The 20,391-nt window shown below is 41.9% G+C and overlaps 1 protein-coding gene across 22 annotated transcripts in view; it reads right to left on the bottom strand.

Annotated features, from left to right (window-relative positions):
* Window positions 1–20,391, bottom strand: part of Slc8a1 (solute carrier family 8 member A1) — a 359,154-nt gene that overhangs the window by 18,273 nt on the left and 320,490 nt on the right. For all 22 annotated transcript variants that reach the window (XM_048416272.3, XM_048416273.3, XM_048416279.3 and 19 more), the window contains one exon: window positions 9,024–9,299. In XM_048416272.3, the coding sequence (XP_048272229.3) occupies window positions 9,024–9,299 (276 nt within the window). The remainder of the gene's footprint in view (window positions 1–9,023; window positions 9,300–20,391) is intronic.

Here is a 20,391-nt window from a genome sequence, read left to right as displayed (position 1 = left end):
TACACCTAACTGTGAGCGACAGGGCTGGCACTTAGCCTCCAGATGGCTCTTGCCTGCCGCGGGTTAAGACAGGGTCTCTAGGAAAGCCACTGAGAGTGACTAATGCTGCCCGGGGCAGCTTCTCTGGCACTGTCTCTGGGTGGCCTTGCCTCCAGCCTGACTGTAGGTCTGACTGTCCCATTTTAGCAGTTCTGACCTTTCTTGGTAGTAAAGAAACTGACTGTCTAAAGTTAGAGTATCAGGAGACTAAACATTCCTGCCCGGTGGCAGCCTTTTGGAAGAGCTGACACCATAGGCACTGGGGAGTGTAGGTTGTGGGCAGACCATTTGGGATGATAGGAAATGTTTATTTATCACCTAACTAGATACGCATACACACTGCTGAGTGACTCTCCTTGAATACGGTGGCTGTCTAAGTTGAGGGGTCAGTGTTCCAAGGCTCACAATTACAGGAGACAAAGGCAGAGAAGGGCTGTCCACTCACCAAAATCCCAGCATTAGACCTATGATTTGTATAGTTATCCATGCTTTGACAGGTTTAGGGAAAAATACCGCAGGAAGACTAAACTTTTTAACCAGCACATTAAATGAGAAGAATAAAAGTGATAGAACATGCTTTGCGTGGTGTCAGGTACTTTTAAGACAGGTGAATCTCACAACAGTTCTGTGAGAGATATTTTCAGTTGTTCCCCTGGTGTGTATCTTCGTGTGTGTGTGTGTGTGTGTGTGTGTGTGTGTGTTTGCACGCATGTGAATTCACATATGTACACACACATGCATATGGAGTCCTAAGGTTGACATCAGAAGTCTTCCTCAGTAGCTCTCTGTCTTACTCATTGAGTCAGGGTCTCTCACTGAACCCCAAGATTGCTGATTAGTCTAGTCTAGCTGGCCTGCCTTCTCCAGGAGTCTCTTGTCTCCACATTCTGAATGCAAGAATTGCAGCTACCCTAATCCTCACCTTCATATTTCCCAGACATGCACTTCGATTGCTGAATCATGTCTTCATTCTAGAGAGGTTATCATTATTAATTTTTGTTGGAGTCAGGCCAAGAAAGCAAGTCATAAAGACATTAGACAATGTGCTTCCATGGTGCTTCATGCACAAAAGTGGAGGAGGGGAGGGATGGTTTGCACTCTGATCCATGCTCGATAGCTCATGTTCTTTTATTTATTCTCTTTATATCTTGATCTTTAAACTGGGAGAAGGGTGAGCAATCTTTCAGAAACCTAAGTCTGTGAACCATCAAACTGTCTGTGAGCTCAGTACCAAAAGCATCAAGTCTTTTTGAATGCATTGCAAGAGGAAACTAAGCCAGTATGACTTCCTGCTCATCTCTATGGTGCTCAGATGGCTGCTGATTTAAAATGGTTGGGTAGAATTTCCCACTGAGAAGTGCTTTACTTGTGTAGAGTGTTGTCCTGTCCCCTTCTAATCCAATTTCCATGGTTAAACAAGGGACAGACTGAATGTGTTTCTTGATAAATCCTCGGTTGGATGCTCACTCTCAATCTCCTGGAGGTTGACATTCAAAGCTATTAGTAATCCTTTTCTTGTCTGTTGGGAAAGCATTCTGAGCCTCTCTGGGCTCTACCCACCCACACCTAGACAGCTGTGTACAATGGGTAGCTTGACCTCACCTTGCAATGATCAAATCTCCTTGTTTACATGCATAGCCATATGTGTCTGTGCTGATGAGGAATGTCTTGGCATTTTGTTTATTCCTAGCTGTTTCAGAGATAAATAATGCTAAAAGTTGCCAGTAAACCAAGCTTTAAAATGTTGACTTTTAAAATAATGAGTATAGGATTATAAAGGCAAGTCTTTACTAATTTTTGAAATTATTTGAGCCTAAAGCCTACTATTTGATTTGTATTCCAAACGGAATAACAGCCTGGGATCAAGGCTTTGCATATAACCCCAGGATGCCATGTTTGAAAAGCAGAAAATGTCAAAATTGAGGCAAAGAGAAATGAATAACTCCAGGAAAATTTTAAGGCATATGGGAAAAAGTGTATATGGAACTTGAAATAAATGTTCAAAATGGCAAGGCAGAATAAATGGCCAAGAACTGTATTATAAATTCCAGAAATTCCATCCATCTGAACTTTAAGTGTAGACAAATAATTTATTCTCTTAGCCTGGTGAATCAATAAAGCCTTGGTGCCCACTCTTTTGTGGAGCTGTCTTTAGAAAGAGCCACCCCTGTCTGCATCTGTAGATATGGTACCTAATACATTTCCAGGATGACATTGAAATTTGCAGCTCCTGGAGATAGTAGGATGACTTCTGCCACACGCAAGCTATTTTAAGGCCCACTGAGAAATAAAGCAAGCTGATGTGGAAAGTGATAAGGTACTTCCTACTTAGATATAATATAGGATCTGTTAGCTCCGAGAGCTGTTCAAAGCTAGGAAATTAATTAAAAACTGAGATATAAATTATTAATGAGTAATTTTTGTTGTAAAAATATCACAAAGATAGTATGTTTTTTTTTAGCGTGGGAGAAAACAATGACCAAGCTCACTTTTCAGGAGCAGGAGCTAAGGGACAAATATACAAAATACACAAGTGGAACTTGCAAGGGAGCGACATGGCATCACTAAAAGTGTGAACAATAGGCAATGGGAGTATAGTGCACACATCTAACACATGCTTGGAGCTTTGTGGTCAGCTGCAACATTCCCTCTCCTTCTCATAACTTTTTCCCATTATTATCATTTCCTGATGACCTCCAATGCTTTTGACATTGTTCAGATTTGATCTTGGCATTAATTCTGAGATGATTAATTCCTGTTTCATATGTTAGGGTTCAGAATGCAGTATCCAATCCTCTAATCAATGCTATTTGAACTGCCATGTGGTATTACTGCCCACTTGGCAGGCATGAGAACTCAGGCACAGAGAGTCAAGAAGTCTCCGAGACCCACACTGCGAATGACAGGACAGAGACCTGAACTGCAGCCCTAGTGCACCTCGTTATTGCAGAAAGCGAATGGGGTGGACAGTCAGGAGAAAAAGTCCGAGGGTGCTAAAATTAAAAAATGACATAAGCTCCTTCCAAAATAAGAGCTTTGGTTTGGAAATTATTCTATATACAAACTGAAAGAAAAGTTCAAAAAACATCTAGAATTGTGCTTCATGTCTTAAAACCTCCAAAGGGAAATAATTCCTACATGACTTTTTTCAAAGGATAAAGAATAGTCAGAACACCAAAGGAAACAGAAAACCTGACGGTGCCAGAGACCAAGAGGCAGCCTAGAATACTCAGGCTTTAAAATTTTCTGGTCTGGAGTGAGCAGCTGGCAAAGGCAAGCTCGAGCGGGCAGCGGGCCAGCATCAGGTACAGACCAACGATACAATGGAGAAAGACCAAGGCCAGACTTTGCGGGTGGGGAGCAAAAATACTTGTAACTACTCAGTCCCTAAGAGGTTTCCGTGTAACAGCAGAAGAATATTTTCTTCTATCTGAATTCAATGTAAAGAAGAGGTAAAGGAAAGCCTATATCTAGAATCCAGAGTACAAAGCAGACGGTCTTGGTCCCACAGACAGAATTTATCCCAGTAAATTACCATGAATGAAAATAAAGGTCCAACTAGAGAAGGCCTTTCATTTTCAATAGGTTGATTTCCGAGTGCTTATTCTCATGTTTCCTCCTTGAATCATGGGCTTGCTTTCCCACAGAAACAGTGGGTGTGATAGTTTTGGACTAGGGGAGATAACACAGTATACCTAAAAACTTAAAAGTACTGACCTGAGTTCTGGGTCTTAAGAACAAGAATCATAGAAGAAAATAGAAGAGGCAGAGGCAAAGGTTTGTCTTGTTCAACACAGTTCCCAAGATACACAAAAGTATGATGAGAAAAAAATGTTTCTCCTTTGAGGTCCTCTGTGCCTTTGGCTTCCCTTTACTCTACTTACAGCAATGGCCTTCTCAGATATGCCTTATTCTTCAGGAGCCTGCCAGGCTTTGAAAATAACCTTTATTTGTCTTCCCCAATAATCAGAAATGCTTATCAGTCTCCAGAGTGCTTTAGGAAGATTGAGTCCATTAACGCTAATGGGTAAAAGACTGGTTTGCCTATTTGTGTGTGTGTGTGTGTGTGTGTGTGTGTGTGTGTGTCATGTGATATTGAAACACCCACCATCAGGGCATGTAGAAGTAACTGTTTTTTTTAATTGCATGAAGGTTACAGTTGGTAGAGTTAGATAATAATAATATTCAAAAACAAAACCAAGTGGCCAGTGCGATGTATTACTAGGTAAAAGTGTGAATGAAACCACCAAAACTGATGACCTAAGATCAATCCCTGGGACTCACATCATGAAAAGAGAAAACAGACTCCCACAAGTTGTACGCACACACACACACACACACAGAGAGAGAGACAGAGACAGAGAGGAGATAGAATAAATAACTTAATGAAAGAAAAAGAACTTTGAGCTTATGAAGTAGTAAAACTATACAGAAAAGAAACTATGAGAATACAACACGTTGTGTGGCCCGCTTGACACTTGGAAGGTGCCAGTTAAGGTTAAACACAACCGTAGATGAGCAGACAGTTTTACGCACATGAATGGTGAGAGTGTTTTATGCTGTCAGGGGAACTCTGAGAAAGCAGTTGATTCAGCTGTGAAGAACAGAAGCCGAATGGGAAGCCCAAAGAACAGTGGGCAAAGAAAACAGAGGGATGTCATGGGATGGCCAGATGATGACCAGGGAGACTGGAGCCCTGGAGGGTGCTCCTAAGTGAGAAAAGGAGCCACCTGGAGACGAGAAGAGGAACTTTGGTCTGATTGCTTCTTCAGAAGATCTACAGTGGAAGCAGAGAAACAGAAGACACTTGTAGGGTCTGCATAAAGAACAATTGTAAGACGGAAGGGGGGCAGTTATGTGAACCTGTTAATTACACGTTAGATGGAAGGCACTCTGGAGCTGAAGATGAAGGAAAAATAGGAATCAGGACTTCCTGGGTGGATGATGATATTGTTTTTCTCGTCAAGTCTGAAGAGAACAGGTTTGGCTGAAGGGCTAAAGTCACTGGGCTGCTGAAATTGTCACTTCTGTTGGGACATGGCAATGGAGCTGCAAACCACACATCAACCATTGGAAATGGAAGCAGGGAAGGTAAACGCTATGTACCCCAGCTCAGGAAGGCAGGGGCTGCTGCTCTACACCTCTCAGGAAAGGACTGGTATATAGACTGGTGTATAGATGCTGTGTATATCATGAAACTGTCCCCAGGGAATTATGAGAAGAGAAGGGACAAGGCTGAGGACCAAGCTGTGGCTCACTCCATCAGTCCAAGATTAGAAGAGACTGTCTGGAAGCTTCTTCCTTCATCTAGGACAATGACTTAGAAAAGGGGCCTTTCTCAGAACTTCTACAACTCACAAACCCTTTCAGTATCATAAACACTTTCAGTAATGTAGCAGGATACAAGACTAACTCAAAAAAAAATCAGTAGCCCTCCTTTACACAGACGATAAATGGACTGAGAAAGAAATCAGAGAAACATCACCTTTCATAAAAGCCCCCAAATAGCATAAAATATCTTGGAGTAACTCTAACCAAACAAGTGGAGGACCTGTACGACAAGAACTTTAAATCTTTGAAGAAAGAAATTGAAGAAGACACCAGAAAGTAGAAAGATCTCCCATGCTCTTGGGTAGGAAGAATTAACATAGTAAAAATGGCAATCTTACCAAAAGCAATCTACAGATTCAACGCAATGCCAGCAAAATTCTTCACAGACCTTAAAAGAATGATACTAAATTTCATATGGAAAAGCAACAAACTCAGGATAGCCAAAACAATCCTATACAACAAAGGAACTTCTGGAGACATCACAATCTCTGACTTCAAATTCCACTTAGAGCTACAGTACTGAAAACATCTTGGTATTGTCATCAAAACAGACAGGAAGACCAATGGAACTGATTTGAAGACTCAAGATATTAATCCACACAACTATGAATACCTGTTTTTTTTTTTACAAAGAAGCAAAAACTATAAATTGGAAAAAAGAAAGCATATTTAACAAATGGTGCTGGCATAACTGTATGTCAACATGTAGAAGAATGAAAATTGATCCATATCTATTGCCATAAACAAAACTCAAGTTCAAAAGGATCAAAGACCTCAACATAAAACCAACCACCCTGAACTTCACAGAAAAGAAAGTGAGAAGTACACTTGAATGCATTGACACAGGGAACCACTTCCTAAATATAACCCTAGCAGCACAGACACTGAGAGAAACAGTTAATAAATGGGACCTCCTGAATCTGAAAGGCTTCTGTAAAGCAAAGACACAGTCAACAAGACAAAATAGCAGCCTCCAGAATGGGAAAAGATCTTTGCCAACTCCACATCAGACAGAGGTCTGACCTCCAAAATATACAAGGAACTCAAGAAAATGGTCATCAAAAGAACAAATAATTCAATAAAAAAATGGAGTACAGATCTAAACAGAGAACTCTCAACAGAGGAATATAAAATGGCTGAAAGACACTTAAGGAAATGCTCAACATCCTTAGTCATCAGAGGAATGCAAATCAAAACAACTCTGAGATTCCATCTTACACCTGTAAGAATGGCAAGATCAAAAATACTGATGACATCTTATGTTGAAGAGGATGTGAGTTAAAGGGAATACTCTTTTATTTCTGGTGTGAGTGCAAGCTGTTACAGCCCCTTTGGATATCAATATGGCAATTTCTCAGAAAATTAAGAAACAACCTTCCTCAAGATCCAGCAATATCACTTTTGGGTATATACTCAAAGGATGCTCAATCACACCACAAGGACTTGTGATCACCTATGTTCATAACAGCATTATTTTTCATAGTCAGAACTTGGAAACAACCTAAATGCTCCTCAACCGAAAAATGGATAGGAAAAATGTGGTACATTTACACAGTGGAGTACTACACAGCAGAAAAAATAATGACATCTTGTAATTTGCAGGCAAATGGATGGATCTAGAAAACATCATATTGAGTGAGGTAACCCAGACTTATAAAGACAAATATCATATTTACTCACTCATAAGTGGTTTTTAGACGTAAAGCAAAGAAAACCAGCTTACAAATCACAGTCCCAGAGAATCTAGACAATTACAAGGACCCTAAGAGAGACATACATAGATCTAATCTACATGGGAAATAGAAATAGACAAGATCTCCTGAGTAAATTGAGAACATGGGGACCTTGGGAGAGAATTGAAGGGGAGAGGAAGGGAGTGGAGCAGAGAAAACTGTAGAGCTCAATAACATTAATAAAAAAAGAAAAAAAACTGAAAAGAGGCCTTGCTCTGCTGCCAGGTGTAGCTTTTAAGCACTAGGAAGAGTGGGAACTCTGATGAGGAGCTCACCTCCTCCCCTGCCCCGCCAGCACAGTAATGAGCTCTTGGCACCTGCTAGTGTCATGAGAGAAAAGCCCATTCATCCTCAAAGCCACAAACTTTCTCCCATATATTTGGAACAATACGGTAAACGGTATTTTCAACAAGGCATGTGGGCATTCAATCCTGCCCCAGGGCTAGAAGAACTGCACGGGGAAGCTTTCAGTTGTGATCTTGCCGTCACAGAATCTAAGTATCAGAGTCTTTGGGAGAAAGAGAAAGCAGTTCATCAGACAGTAGGCAGTAACCCTTCAGCTTTAGAAGTGTCAAGACATCAGCTGGGTCTACGGCCCGTGCTGACTAAGGGCAGATTGACATGGAGAACATACATTTTACTTTTGTCTTAATTTTGTCTGCTTGTGGCAATCAAGTGTTGTGTTCCAGAAATAATAGCATCATTTCCCCCCTTTTAGGTGTCCGGGATACAATAAAACAGATGAGAGAATCAATGTGAGGGGTACAGTCAAATGGTATAGTCATTTAGCATCTTTAATTACATAGCTTTTTGTGTATAGACATACACACATATATTCTGAAACTTCCTATGAATATCTTATTTAGGGAGAACGATGTACAGCTAATATTGTAATAAATCATAGGCAATTTCATCATACTACAGCAAAGAAGGCTGCATCCCAATGGTAAGAATTTCTGGCAGAGCAGAAAAACCATTACAACTAATGGTTTTGTTGTATTCTTTTAATAAGGAGTCAATTGCTGTGGTCCAGTTTTCTTTTTATGGTATAAGGTGTAGTTGCAGTTTATCAAAGCCACAGGTAAGCCAGCAGTGCTATGATCCCTTCTCTCCTTTGGCTGGTGGCTGGTCTCAGAACTGAGTTAGTCTGTCATGTGACTGAGCCCATGATCAAAGGGCAGTCTCAAGCCCCATGTCTTATGTCAACAGGATGGGGAATTTGAGAAGGAAGGGGCAAAACCTGGCATATGAGAAGAAAAAACTGGAGTTTGTCACAATCAGGAAACTAAAACCAACAGCAGCAGTAGAAGCACAACCTTTTCTTCTTCCTATACCCAAAGAGCTGAGCACTGCTCCAGCCTTCTCAGAGAAGCTTCCTGTCATAGATGGAATCACAAAGTGATTTAAGACTGGACAATGCGAAGTGAGTGAGTGAGAGACTTTTGAACACTCAGCACTAAATTGATCAAATCCTTCCTTTCAAGGTGCAGGGATCTATGTGAAAGAGGAGGTAGAAAGACTAAGAGCCAGAGGTGGTGGATGATGCCAAGGAAAAGGATCTTTCAGACCGAGCAGGACTGATACACATGAGAGCTCATGGAGACTGTGCCAGCACACACAAGACCTGCACAGGTTCCAACCAGACATAATTTCAGCACCGAGGAAGGGGACAGTGACACAAAGCCCCAACCCTACCCAAGATGTTATTTGGAACTGATACTTGCTGGGAAATAGAAAATCAGTTTTTTTTTTTCCCCAAAGGAGTGTCAATGGGTATATCATCCACACCCCATGCCCAGGAGTAGCTGACCAACACGAAACGAACTCAAATGTGTGTGTGTGGGGTGTGTGTGTGTGTGTGTGTGTGTGTGTGTGTGTGCGTGCTTTTTAGTTTTGGAAGTACCATAATTCATCCTTTACCTGGCACTGAGGTTCCAAGAGCGACAAACACAACTGCAGTCACGGAGTCTTTCAGGCCAATGGTGCAGCCAAAGTGGGAAGCCAAATCTCCGATGAAGGCTGTCAGGAGGCCAATCATGAGGATGGAGACGATGAAGCAGGCCCAGCCATTCCAGTATTCTGTAGGGGGCACGAAGGCAAACAGAACCTTCCAGAACACTGTGAGAAAGTGCATCACGTAATCAAAACAGGAAGGCAACTTCTCCTCCCCACATTCATCGTCGTCGTCATCTTCCCCTAGAAAAGAAAATAAAGAAAAACATATTTCATTAAGACCCAGCTTCTAGGGATTTCTTCCATTCCCTTCATCTCCTTCTAGACTGTTGTCACACTCCTCTGAGCAACAGCAGGCCATCAGAGGTCACTGATGCTTAGGGCTTTCTAAAAGTCAGCCATCATTTACCAATTATTGGTGGTGATATTTTGAAACCATTTCCCTGTGGCTAGGTGGTCAGGGGTAAAAGCTCACACAATCAGTATACCCTACATGCTGCTCAAATTACCTCCCAGTGGGATTTGCTATCAGGACAATGGAAAAGATTTCTTGCCAACATGGAAGGCTGAGAGAGAAGCCTTTCTGGAAGCTTGGACAAAACTCTACAACAGTTCTTCGCTTTGAGCTTAAAGTCTAATTGAAGATTGATAGTTGCGTGACTTCTACGGTGTGGCATTCAGTCAAGGCCCCTAAGTGCAGTACTGGGTCTTTTATTCCACTCTAGATTCACCTCCTTTAATGATTTCCAACCCTGTCTTAGCCTACTAGTATTATTGGCATTTTAAAACCATTGTCACATCCTCTGGCTTTAGAGCTAAGAGTGTGCCTCATATTCCTACTCCTTCATCATTCCCCTCCGTCCGTCAGTTAAAATGCCTCTCACCCCTCTTCTGGCTGCCATAGTTCCACATACTCAGAACTTTGGATGAACGGTTCTTGGTGAGTTCCCTGAGCAACGGCACTTTGGAATGTACTAGAAATGCAAATTCTCAATTCATTGAATGTGACAAGAAATGTGGGCTTGGATTAAACCCTCCTTGAGAGTTGACTGCATATTCAACTTTGAAAGTTGCTGCCTTATCTAAAATTAGGCCTGTTCATTGTCCTCCCTTCTCCATTTGACGTGAGCCCTTTATACATTTTGTCTCTCTAGTATTTGGTTATCATTTCTATCACTTAGATGACTATTTCGTATCCCTAGCATTTGGTGCCATCTCCATCACTTAGATGACTAAGCAGCTGCCAACTGAAGGAATGTGTGTGTAAATTTCTACTGATTTTACATCACTATGCAATTATGTAATATATGTATGTAGATTACAAGTACTCCAGGCTAGGAAGTTAATAACAATTGCCTAACACATAGTTCATATAGGTGATGTAAGATTAGTATAAATACAAAACATATTAAGTAAAAATAACCCCATTCATGTGCTTTCAAATTATGATAGTCAGTGTCACTTTTCTCACAGTGATAGAAAATACATGTTCATGGGTTTGAGGACGATTTTAAAAGAAACTTCTTTTTGAACATTTTGTTTACTTTCTCCAGCATCACCCAGAATTAACTTTACTTTGTTCCAACGAATGTGGTTGGCAGCAGGTGGGGCTGGCAACTCTCCAGTTGATTGTATATTACGAGAACGCCAACACCAAGCAAGTGCCTGTACTCTTTGTGATATAGTCCAGGGTAAAGCCATCTTGGACAAAAGAAGTGTGGGAAACCCCTTAAACACACACCAGCTTGGAGCAGAGAGTGGGTATCACGAAACTTGGAAAGCCAGATTGCCTGGGTTTCTCCTGACCATACATGATTAGAGAGAAAGTGATGAACCACTCTTCCACAAGCACATGGCTGCAGTTATACATAAATAGTTTGATTGTAGAAAATGTAGCCTTGCCTTTGAAGCTTTGGGAGGTAGCCAATGAACTATTAGGAGAATGTTCCCATAAATGTACAGAATCACCTTTGGGGAATGCACAGGAGAAGAACTTGAGTCTAGTGGATTGACAGAAAATTCTGGGACTGAAAAGGCATTGTTGAACTCCCAGGTCCATACTGTAGGAGTGAGAACATGTTTTTAGTAGCCTTTTCTGAAAACACAAACTGCTTTTTAAATAAAAGTGTCTGAAATGGGTTACACTCTACTCCTCCCTCCCAATCAATGCTTCGAAGCCCTAACCACCAACTCCTAGAATGTGATCTTATTGAGAGATAGTGCCTTTGATCAGCAATGTGAGACAATGTGCCAGAAAGACGCTGAATCTGGGTATGGGGGCCCAGTCCTGATGCTCATCCTTTGAGAGGCAGAGGCAGGAGTCAGAGTTTGAGGACAGCTGAGCTACAGTGAGACCTTATTGCAAGTACATGTGTATGTGCAAGCCAAGGGACTGCTTGGGAGAACCAAGCCGACTCACACCTTGATGCACAGAGAATAAGTTTCTTCTGTTTAAGCATCAGTTTGCGGCAGTTTATTAAGGCAGCCTTGGTCAACCAACAGCAGCTCTTCGGAATCCTCCTCTTGTCACCTCTTAAAGTCGGGTTACATATCAACATATCACACTGTAGCCACAACTATACACAAATGCTGCATGCCACTTAAAAACAAACACTGCCCATGCATTTAGGAGATTTCCCTGTTTCTTTACTTCTTTATCCTTTTGCTCCTTAACACCCCCACTTCTCTTTACCCTGTTTTTGCTCCGGATAAAACTGTGAAAGCTTCAGTTTTTATAGTTAATTTTAAGGAGGGAGGGAGACAAGAGCCATGTTAGTTTTGTGCCTGACTTGTCCTTCCCACTTTCTGTAAGCATGTCCACCTGTAAGTTCTACAAAAGCACCGCAATTTCCGGTTATATTTATTTTTATCAGACCGTTCTCTTAACTTCCATATTTTAGGGCACTTTGTAATTTCTCAGGATATATGACGGAAATGTTTGGTAAACACTGAGCTTCTATCAGTCATCTACAGAAGCAAAGAACATTCTGCCTCTGCAAAGTTATTTATTTTGGGAATGATTAAGTCTCAAAGTTTAAAGATGAAGCAGAAAGCAAAGAATGAAACTTCTCAGAAGAAATGACACATATTAATCAGGAGTAAATATTATATTTATTTTGAAAGTGGAAATAATAACCCCTTTCCCAGGAGGGCTGTTTAGGGGAATAATTAGACAAATTGTATCAGGTTCCTGAGGATGCTTCAAGCTAATGATTATCATGTTGCTTATTATTATATCCTTCTGCTCAGGCATACAGCTGTGCTTTCCCATCATTATTTCATTGCACAGTTAACATGCTGCTTCCTAAGGTTAGAGTCTACAAGCTGTAAACAAAATAGCATAAAGCACAGGGTGTAGTGGTGCACTCCTTTAATCTCAGGAAGCCGAGGCAGGTGGATCTCTGAGTTTGAGGCCTAGCTGGAGCTATGTAAACAAGACACTGTCTCAAAAACAAAGACCAAAGCATAAAATATGTACGTGTGTGTGTGTGTGTGTGTGTGTGTGTGTGTGTGTGTGAGAGAGAGAGAGAAAGAGAGAGAGAGAGAGAGAGAGAATATTCCTTAGCCTTCCAGTATTACAGAGAATCTTAAATATTGTTTGAATCTGATGGAAAATCTGCATGTATCTTACAACGTTTTAAAGTAGAACTGTGTGTTCATTCTTTTTTCCTTGGGATCTCACTGAACTTTATAAATTTTAAGGATTAGCTGACAAGTCACGTAACTATTAAAAATGACCACCGGCTGCCATGCATGCTGCACAATTATCCTGTCTTGGGGAAGGACAGGCGAGTATTAAGAGTGTCCATCACCAGCTGAACTATCCTTAAGAGTCTGTTTCTCACGAAGAGCAATGGAGCATTAGCCCTCTTCTTGATAACTTGGGAGCATCTTTTATTCCACAACAGGAAGGACAGCCATCTGCTGGTTATGTAGCTTGTCAGTGCAGGATTGCCTGGGGCTGCTCATCCCTTCACATCCCTCCTCTGGGCTGGCATGGAGATAGACAAGTTGGTGGGGTTGCTTTTATAGGCTCTCAGTTAAATCCCTCTTATCGCGGAATCCTTCTTTTCAGCTTTATAGATTCCACTAATGGAAAGATAAACAATCTGTATCCCATTAATCCCTCTTGGAGCCTTAGCAATGGCTTCCCTGATACACGCGGGCTTCCATAAATATAGCCATAAAAATAGCCAAATCATTAAATGTGCAGGTATTGGAGACGGCTTCACTTCAACTTCCCTGGAGCTCAGAACAAGGGTATCATCGGCTCAGTGGACCATGGGAACTGGGCATGAGGCTTGCCACCATCTGATACCTTATCTTCTACAGTAAGCACATGTTTGTTGACATCCCTCCATAGACGTGGCCCTCAAGGAGTGCATTGGGAACCAGAAAAAGAAGCCGCTGGGATGAGCTGCACGCGAGTCAGAAATACTGCAGACCGATTTCCGCTTCTTGGGAAGACACTTGTATTTCCCAAGCTTCAGACCCATGTCTGTCAAATGAGTTTGCTAACTGCCACATCACAGTGCTGCTTTGAAAACCGAGAGAGGAAAGATCTGGGTCCTCTGTAAAAGCATGGATCCTTCACAGACCTGTGCTATAGCCCAGAATTGTTGTTTGCTGACCAGAAGGCAATAAATCAATCCAGCCCCAGCAGTCTGATGTCAATTATCTGTGTACAGTTCAAGCGAACCATCGTCACCACTATTTCCTGAAACTGATTTTTTTTAAAGAGGAGTGGGGAGAAGGGATATGAGGAGGTGCCTAGCTAGAGACAGATACCGAGCCAAAAACAAAAGTCTTTTCCCATTCTGACCTTATATTGACTTTACAGTAGCACTTTAAGGTGGGCATCATTATTCTTATCCTATATAGGAAGAATCTCAGAGTTGGGAAATCTAAATTTGTATTTTACAGTAATCGTTCGTAGGTCAGTTGAGTAAGTAGCTAAGTTGTGATTTTATCTAACTGCCTGAAGGAACATTATTCCTACATGATGCCCTATTGAAGCAACTAGGTTTAGCACCAATTACATACAGATTCTACCCTTCTATTGCCTTGTGCTAGCTATATACAATGCTGTACCTTCTATGAATATGAAAATACTGGCCCACACAATCAATAACATTTGAATTCTAGTATTTTCAGACATCATTTTTATTTACCGAGTCAGATGTATGCTATTCTTTATATCTTTGAGGACCATGCACACAGGGAAACAAGCAAGGAAGGGATCATAGTGTGATCATTTTGGAATCTCTGCTTTGGAAAATGTCAGGTTCTTACTCCCATTTCTAGTGGACAAAGGTCAGCTTTCCAGTTCAGAACATATTGACCTGCATCTAACTGCCCATTCTAGAACCCAGGAAACTGCTTGAAGGGCCGTCCGTGTGTGTGTAAGGCAGTCTGGGAGACACAGACGGCTGTTAGCCTGAGTTTGTGTCTGATCATTCCAGTCCTCCACAGGTATACAGAGAGCTCTCTACTCCACCATACCAGAATCTTTCCTTCTTTTACAGCATAACATACAGAATCAAACTAAGTGCTCCTATTCCATTATATTTTGATTTCCCATTGCCTGCAAAGGTTTAGACCTTTGAAATGGAAATCTTGAAAAGGAAAAGGCAAAAGAAAACATAGCCATCAGTACATCAGTTAATTCACCCTTTCTCTTCTACAGAGAGGGAGAACAGCAACAACAGTCACAGCAGTAACCACAGCAACAACAGCCGCAGTAACAACAGCAGCAGCAGCAACATCAACAACAGCTGCAGCAGCAGCAACAACCACAGCAACAATAGCAACAATAGTAACAACAACAGCAATAACAGGAACACCAACAACAGCAATAATAACAACAATAGCAACGATAAAAACAACAGCAGTAGCATCAACAGCAGCAGCAGCAACAGCAAGAAGAGCCACAGCAGCAATAGTAACAACAACAATAATAACAATAACAGCAATAAGAGGGACAGCGGCAGCAACAACAATAACAGCAACAACAATAAAAACAACAGAAGAAACAGCAGCAATAGCAACAGCAGCAGCAGCAACCCAAGATTCAACAAGCCCAGCTTTATTTCCTTAATCGTGTGGACCTGTGTATATATCTGGATGTCTAGTACATAAAGCTTGAGTTAAGTTCAGTAGCATTTTACTGTCTTGTTCTTACTATGATTTAATTTTCTTTTCCTTTACCCTTTCATGTACTTTTAAATAATTTTTTTTATTAAGAATCATCATCATTTTCCTGTCTTATGGTTTCTAAGTATCACAAGTTCAGTGATGCCTCCCCCAAAAGCAAATCCTAGATTCAGTTCTTGCTCTGACTCTGGCTCTGGACACTGACCACCATTCTCTTTAGCTTGCTCAGTGAGAACAAAGCTACAGCCTCTTGCAGGGAAAGAAAACGTTAAAGTTTTCCCCTAAGCAAACTTAGAAAGACACTTTCCTGTCAGAGAGAGGTCTTAAGAGTCAGCTTGCATCTTTTCAGTTGTGTGAGCTGCCCAAGCACAGGAGAAACTGGGGCCATTTGCTTCTGTCATCTGAAACAAGTGGGCATTCTGGGAAACTGAACTTTAAGTTGGCCAGATTCAACTGGCTCCTTCATGTGGCTTCTTCTATAACCGCTTTTCTAAGATGGCCACCAGAGTCAAACTTGAGAGAGTCAGCTATACCAGAGGACTCACAATTTCACAGTCGGAATTTGGTGGTTCTGGTAGGCAGTTCAGGCTGACTTCCAGGAAGAAAATGTGTATTTTCTTACTGCCCAAGCCCCGTGGACCCAAAGGTCTGGGAGAGACTCAGGTGTTACAACTGAATGGTCTATTTTTTTTTTCACTAGCTGATGGTACTGGAAATAGTATGGAGACACTAGTCTTGCAATCAATGGTTACTGGACACAGGCATGCACAATAATTTCCGAGTCACTTCTGAGATACAGTTCTCTCCAGTTTGTATCCTACTTTTTTCAACAAATGCCCTGGATCCCAATATCACTATCCATCAAATCTGAGTTGGAGATTGCTATAGCAGTTACAGCCTGGAATACTGACATGATCGCGGGTGGAGAAGATGCTATCTAGGCCCTCCTCATAAATTTCATCAGTTATTTCCAGGCCACAGGCAGCTATGGGGCACTCTTCTCTATAGGACTGGTGATTATTCTTAGGGAGTTACAGGTGACTTGTGACAATATTAGAAAGGGACGCCAAAAGAACCTCACTCTCAGTGTGTGAGCCTCAACCTTGAGACAAATGAGCCCCTGGGAGAGGCCTTCCACGGACACCAGCCTTAGGCTTTTCCAGCTCTTATTAGGACGGCTGGCAATACTCCAGAAACACTTCATGTGGCACAAATATTTCTCAGCCCGTAGCCGCTGTCAAAATGAAAAACCGATCCACTAAGGTGCTCCAGGTCTCTGTAAGTCGGATTATTAGCACAATGAAATTCTTAGGAGGGAAACGCTGGCTGCTTAAGTTTGGGCGTCCCCCACCCCACTTCTCCTACACAATAACAGCTCGGCATGTTCTGTTATGCGTGCTATTGCCTCTAGCTCCTAGCCCACTATATCAGAGCAAGAATCTTGAAATGTGATGTTCTCTAATAATCTTTGAATTGCAGGATAGAAAGAATTCCATTCCAGGTTCCAGCAATGGAAGCACATTTCTTGCAGGCTCCAGTAACCTGAGAAACAAACCTTCGCCAAGTAGGACCTACACAGAGCAGATGCACACATCGCCTGCTACTGTTGACGGTCTTGTTATGGTGGGTACACTGGGTTCTAAGACTGACCCGGGGGTCCTGTTAGCACTTCGTGAATATCAGCAGGAGTGTCTAAATTAGCCTTTAAGGGTGAGGGAGTTTGAGATTGGAGGTGCTGTTGGGATAGCCAAGATCCTGTTGTTGTCAACAAACATATTGGTGTTACATCCCAGGCAAATGATCAAATTTACATGAAGGGTAGTTAAGTACCCAAGCCTCCCCTCAGACAGGGGAGCATGAAGGACACCCAGGCCCCTAAGATGTGGCTGTAGTGAAGCTTTGGTACCCACTCCCTCCTGGGACACCTGCTTCCATGCATATAGTAAATGCACGAACCTCATCCCTTCACATTCTCAAGAACCTAATAAGGCCATATTAATGAAAAAAATCGAGGCTCTAAAGATGCAAGTGACGTGCTTACACGCTCTAAAATTCCTTCTGCTTCCTCACTGCCATGACTACGAGATCCATTGTGCCCACGGGGGAAACTAACCTCTTTGTCCAGCAAACATTCACTCAGGTACAATCTAATCTCATCGGTTTTGTTTAGGGGAAGATATAATTGAGAAATATCTGTCTTCTTTAAGTCCCCGAGTGATTTATAAAATGCTGAATTAGTCTTTGGGAGAATGGCTGGCTCCACTTTATTCTTAAGAATTCAGCTTTGCTATGAGACTCAGGTTAATGGTTTATTTGTTGGGGACCAAAATTCTCTTTTATTTCCGTTCAAACATCTTTCTTTCTGGTCACCAAGAAGAAAGAACTCCTGTCCTTCCATGGTGACAACAACCTTCCTAGGACCATTTTCTTGATCCCAGGGCCACCTGGATGGACTGTTCTGTTCTTGACGTCACATGAATCTATTGCTGACAAAGTGGTGGTGTGAGTGAGTACCCAAGATTCTAATCCTGGCCTTGGTTTACACAATACAAAGTGATTGCAATTGCTCCGGGCATCTTTCATCTGCATGCTCCTACCTCCTTCTCCCCAGTTGTCATTGTCAGTGAGATCTCCATAAATAGGGCCCGCCACTAAAAACAAGGTTCTATTCATGATTAACATGGACACGTCACAGAGTCCCTTTGTACCCTCACTTCCTCCTTTGGATAAATGGGTAATAGGTACAACTAGTTATTTCTTTTGTGATGAGATTTTTAAAAATGTAAGTGTGTGTGTGTGTGTTTGTGTGTGTTTGTGTGTGTGAGAGAAAGAGAGACAGAGAGACAGAGAGACAGAGAGACAGAGAGAGAGAGAAAGAGAGAGAGAACCTGGCTAGTTGAGAAAAAGCCCCTAAGGTGAGGTGTCCTGTGAGCTCAGAAAAAATGGCCATGTAAAGAGGAAAGACATTGCATGCAGAGGCAAAGTATGTGTCTGTGCATTGAATGAGAAACGGCTTACAGGCCTGGAACTCTGGGAGGCACAAGCCAGATAAGATGGAAACAGGGCTGGTAGCTTCAGATTCAGAATCTTCAGCTCAGGGTAATAATCCAATATCCATATAATAATACACTATCCATATCCCCATGTTGTTGAGGTGGTCGGAGGTGCTGCACAGGAGCAGTGGAAACAGAAAACAGCTACCCACCAAAGCAGGGTCTTTCACTGATCCATGCTGTTAATACTCTGGTCCAGGGAAGTTTCCGTCTTTGCTCTGCCTCGTCCTGAGGTATCACTTCCGGGAGTCCCACAGATACAATGCCTGCCTACTGGTGAAGGCAGCATCCCATAGTTCCAACAGGGAAGTGAGAACACTGCTGTATGAGGGTAGCAAGAGCCTCACATCTGAAAGCTGCCTCTGTGCTGTCTGGGAGGAGTCTCTCTCTCTCTCTCTCTCTCTCTCTCTCTCTCTCTCTCTCTTTCTCTCTCTCTCTTTCTGTCTGTCTCTTTCTCTTTCTCTGTTTCTCCCCACCATCTTTATTAAATAGCAGAACACTGTTCTTTGCCATAATTTGGACCTGAGATGTTCTAACAAGAAAAGAGAATAAACACTCAGCCAGAAATGATCAAAGACAAGGAAGGAAATATGTACTGGGTGGGGAGTGTGTACCAAAGTTGACTTAGGCGAGTGGCTTTCCATTGTAGGATCACAGATGACAAGATCCTCACCAAGAGGGCACGCTGTGAACAGCAAGAATTACTGCTGTAGGTTGCCATGGTATGGGTCGTTGCTCTATATAGTGTGGGGGGGGAGGGGCTCTGTGCACATGCAGGAGGTACGCGTATTATGTTTTCCAGTTCTTCGGACAACACAAAAATGTTTCCTCCAGGAAACACTATACAAAGGCTCCCACTTAGGGGTGGAAAGTGCCCCGTGGCTTAAGCACTGATGGGTAAGCAACAGCTAAATCTCTCTTCACGTCGCAGTGGCCAGTGCCAACATAAGAGCTACTGGATCCAGAGATGGAGAATTGTTAGCAGAGTTGAGCCTCTCCAGACAAAAGCCGCCTTAGAGACATGACTTCAGGCTTAGGAAGGAGAGCGCTGACTCATTCTGGAACCCTTCAGTACAGTCTTTTCCTCAAGATTTTCGTAATAGGCAATTTAAGAGAAAAACAGCTCAACAAGCCAATATTCTTTTCTGAAAAAAAAAATCAGCTAATACATATCCAGGGGCCAGAAAAATAATTGCTTTGCCTCCTGTCTTCTGTGCTCGCACCCCGTGGCGGCTGGCCTGCCTGCCTTGTTCCAGAACGATGAGGGGAAGCTACAGAGTCTCCATGTTTGCCTGTTACCGCTGACAGCTTTAAACTGATGGATATCATAAGGCTTCCATACTAGTACGACCTAATGGATCTCCACAAAGAGTTTCTGGAAACTGCTGCCCTCAGTGTTCCCTCTCATTCCTTCTACTTTTACTTTTTCTTGAGTAGGTTCATAATTATCAGCTAAATGGCAAGGACATTCCACCAACAACAGCGACAGAGAGCGCAATTTTAAATATGAATTGTTTGCATATTCAATCTGTACACACACATTTTTTCTGTTTACAAGTACGTACTGTGTACCTCTATGTGTCATGTGCATATGGATTTTTTAAAAAATTATAGGATTACAGATGTCTTAAAGTATTATTGAGGTGCAGCATGTGTGTAAGAAATTGTATATATTATATTTGTGCATATATTAAACATATGTGTATCTACATTAGATATTTAATTTAATTTATATTATATTATATATATTAAATATGCACAGATATATTCAATTTCCTACATCTGAAGCCGTAACATGCTTAGTACAAATAGTGCATCTGATGTCTGTGTGACCTTTGATCAAATGTAACTATGTAATTTATTTAACACATGCTCAAAGGTACATATTCCATCTCCATTAAGGTGGTATTTCAAATAACAGAACTATGCAAGTTGATTGTCTATGACAAATGATCCTTGGGGATTCCAACAATATTTCTGTTTCCTTCCTTCCTTCATTGTTTCTGTGTCTCAAAGACAACTCATAAGGCCATGTGTTCTATCGCTTTCATTCACGGGCCTGGAAAACTTAAGGACTGACCTGGAGAAATGCAATGATTTTCTGCGGCTCTTTGACTATTTCAACTCAA

This window comes from Myodes glareolus, chromosome 6 (assembly GCF_982192425.1).
Source record: "Myodes glareolus chromosome 6, mMyoGla1.1, whole genome shotgun sequence".
NCBI classification, from domain to species: Eukaryota; Metazoa; Chordata; class Mammalia; order Rodentia; family Cricetidae; genus Myodes; species Myodes glareolus.
This window is presented reverse-complemented; position numbering and strand designations above follow the sequence as displayed.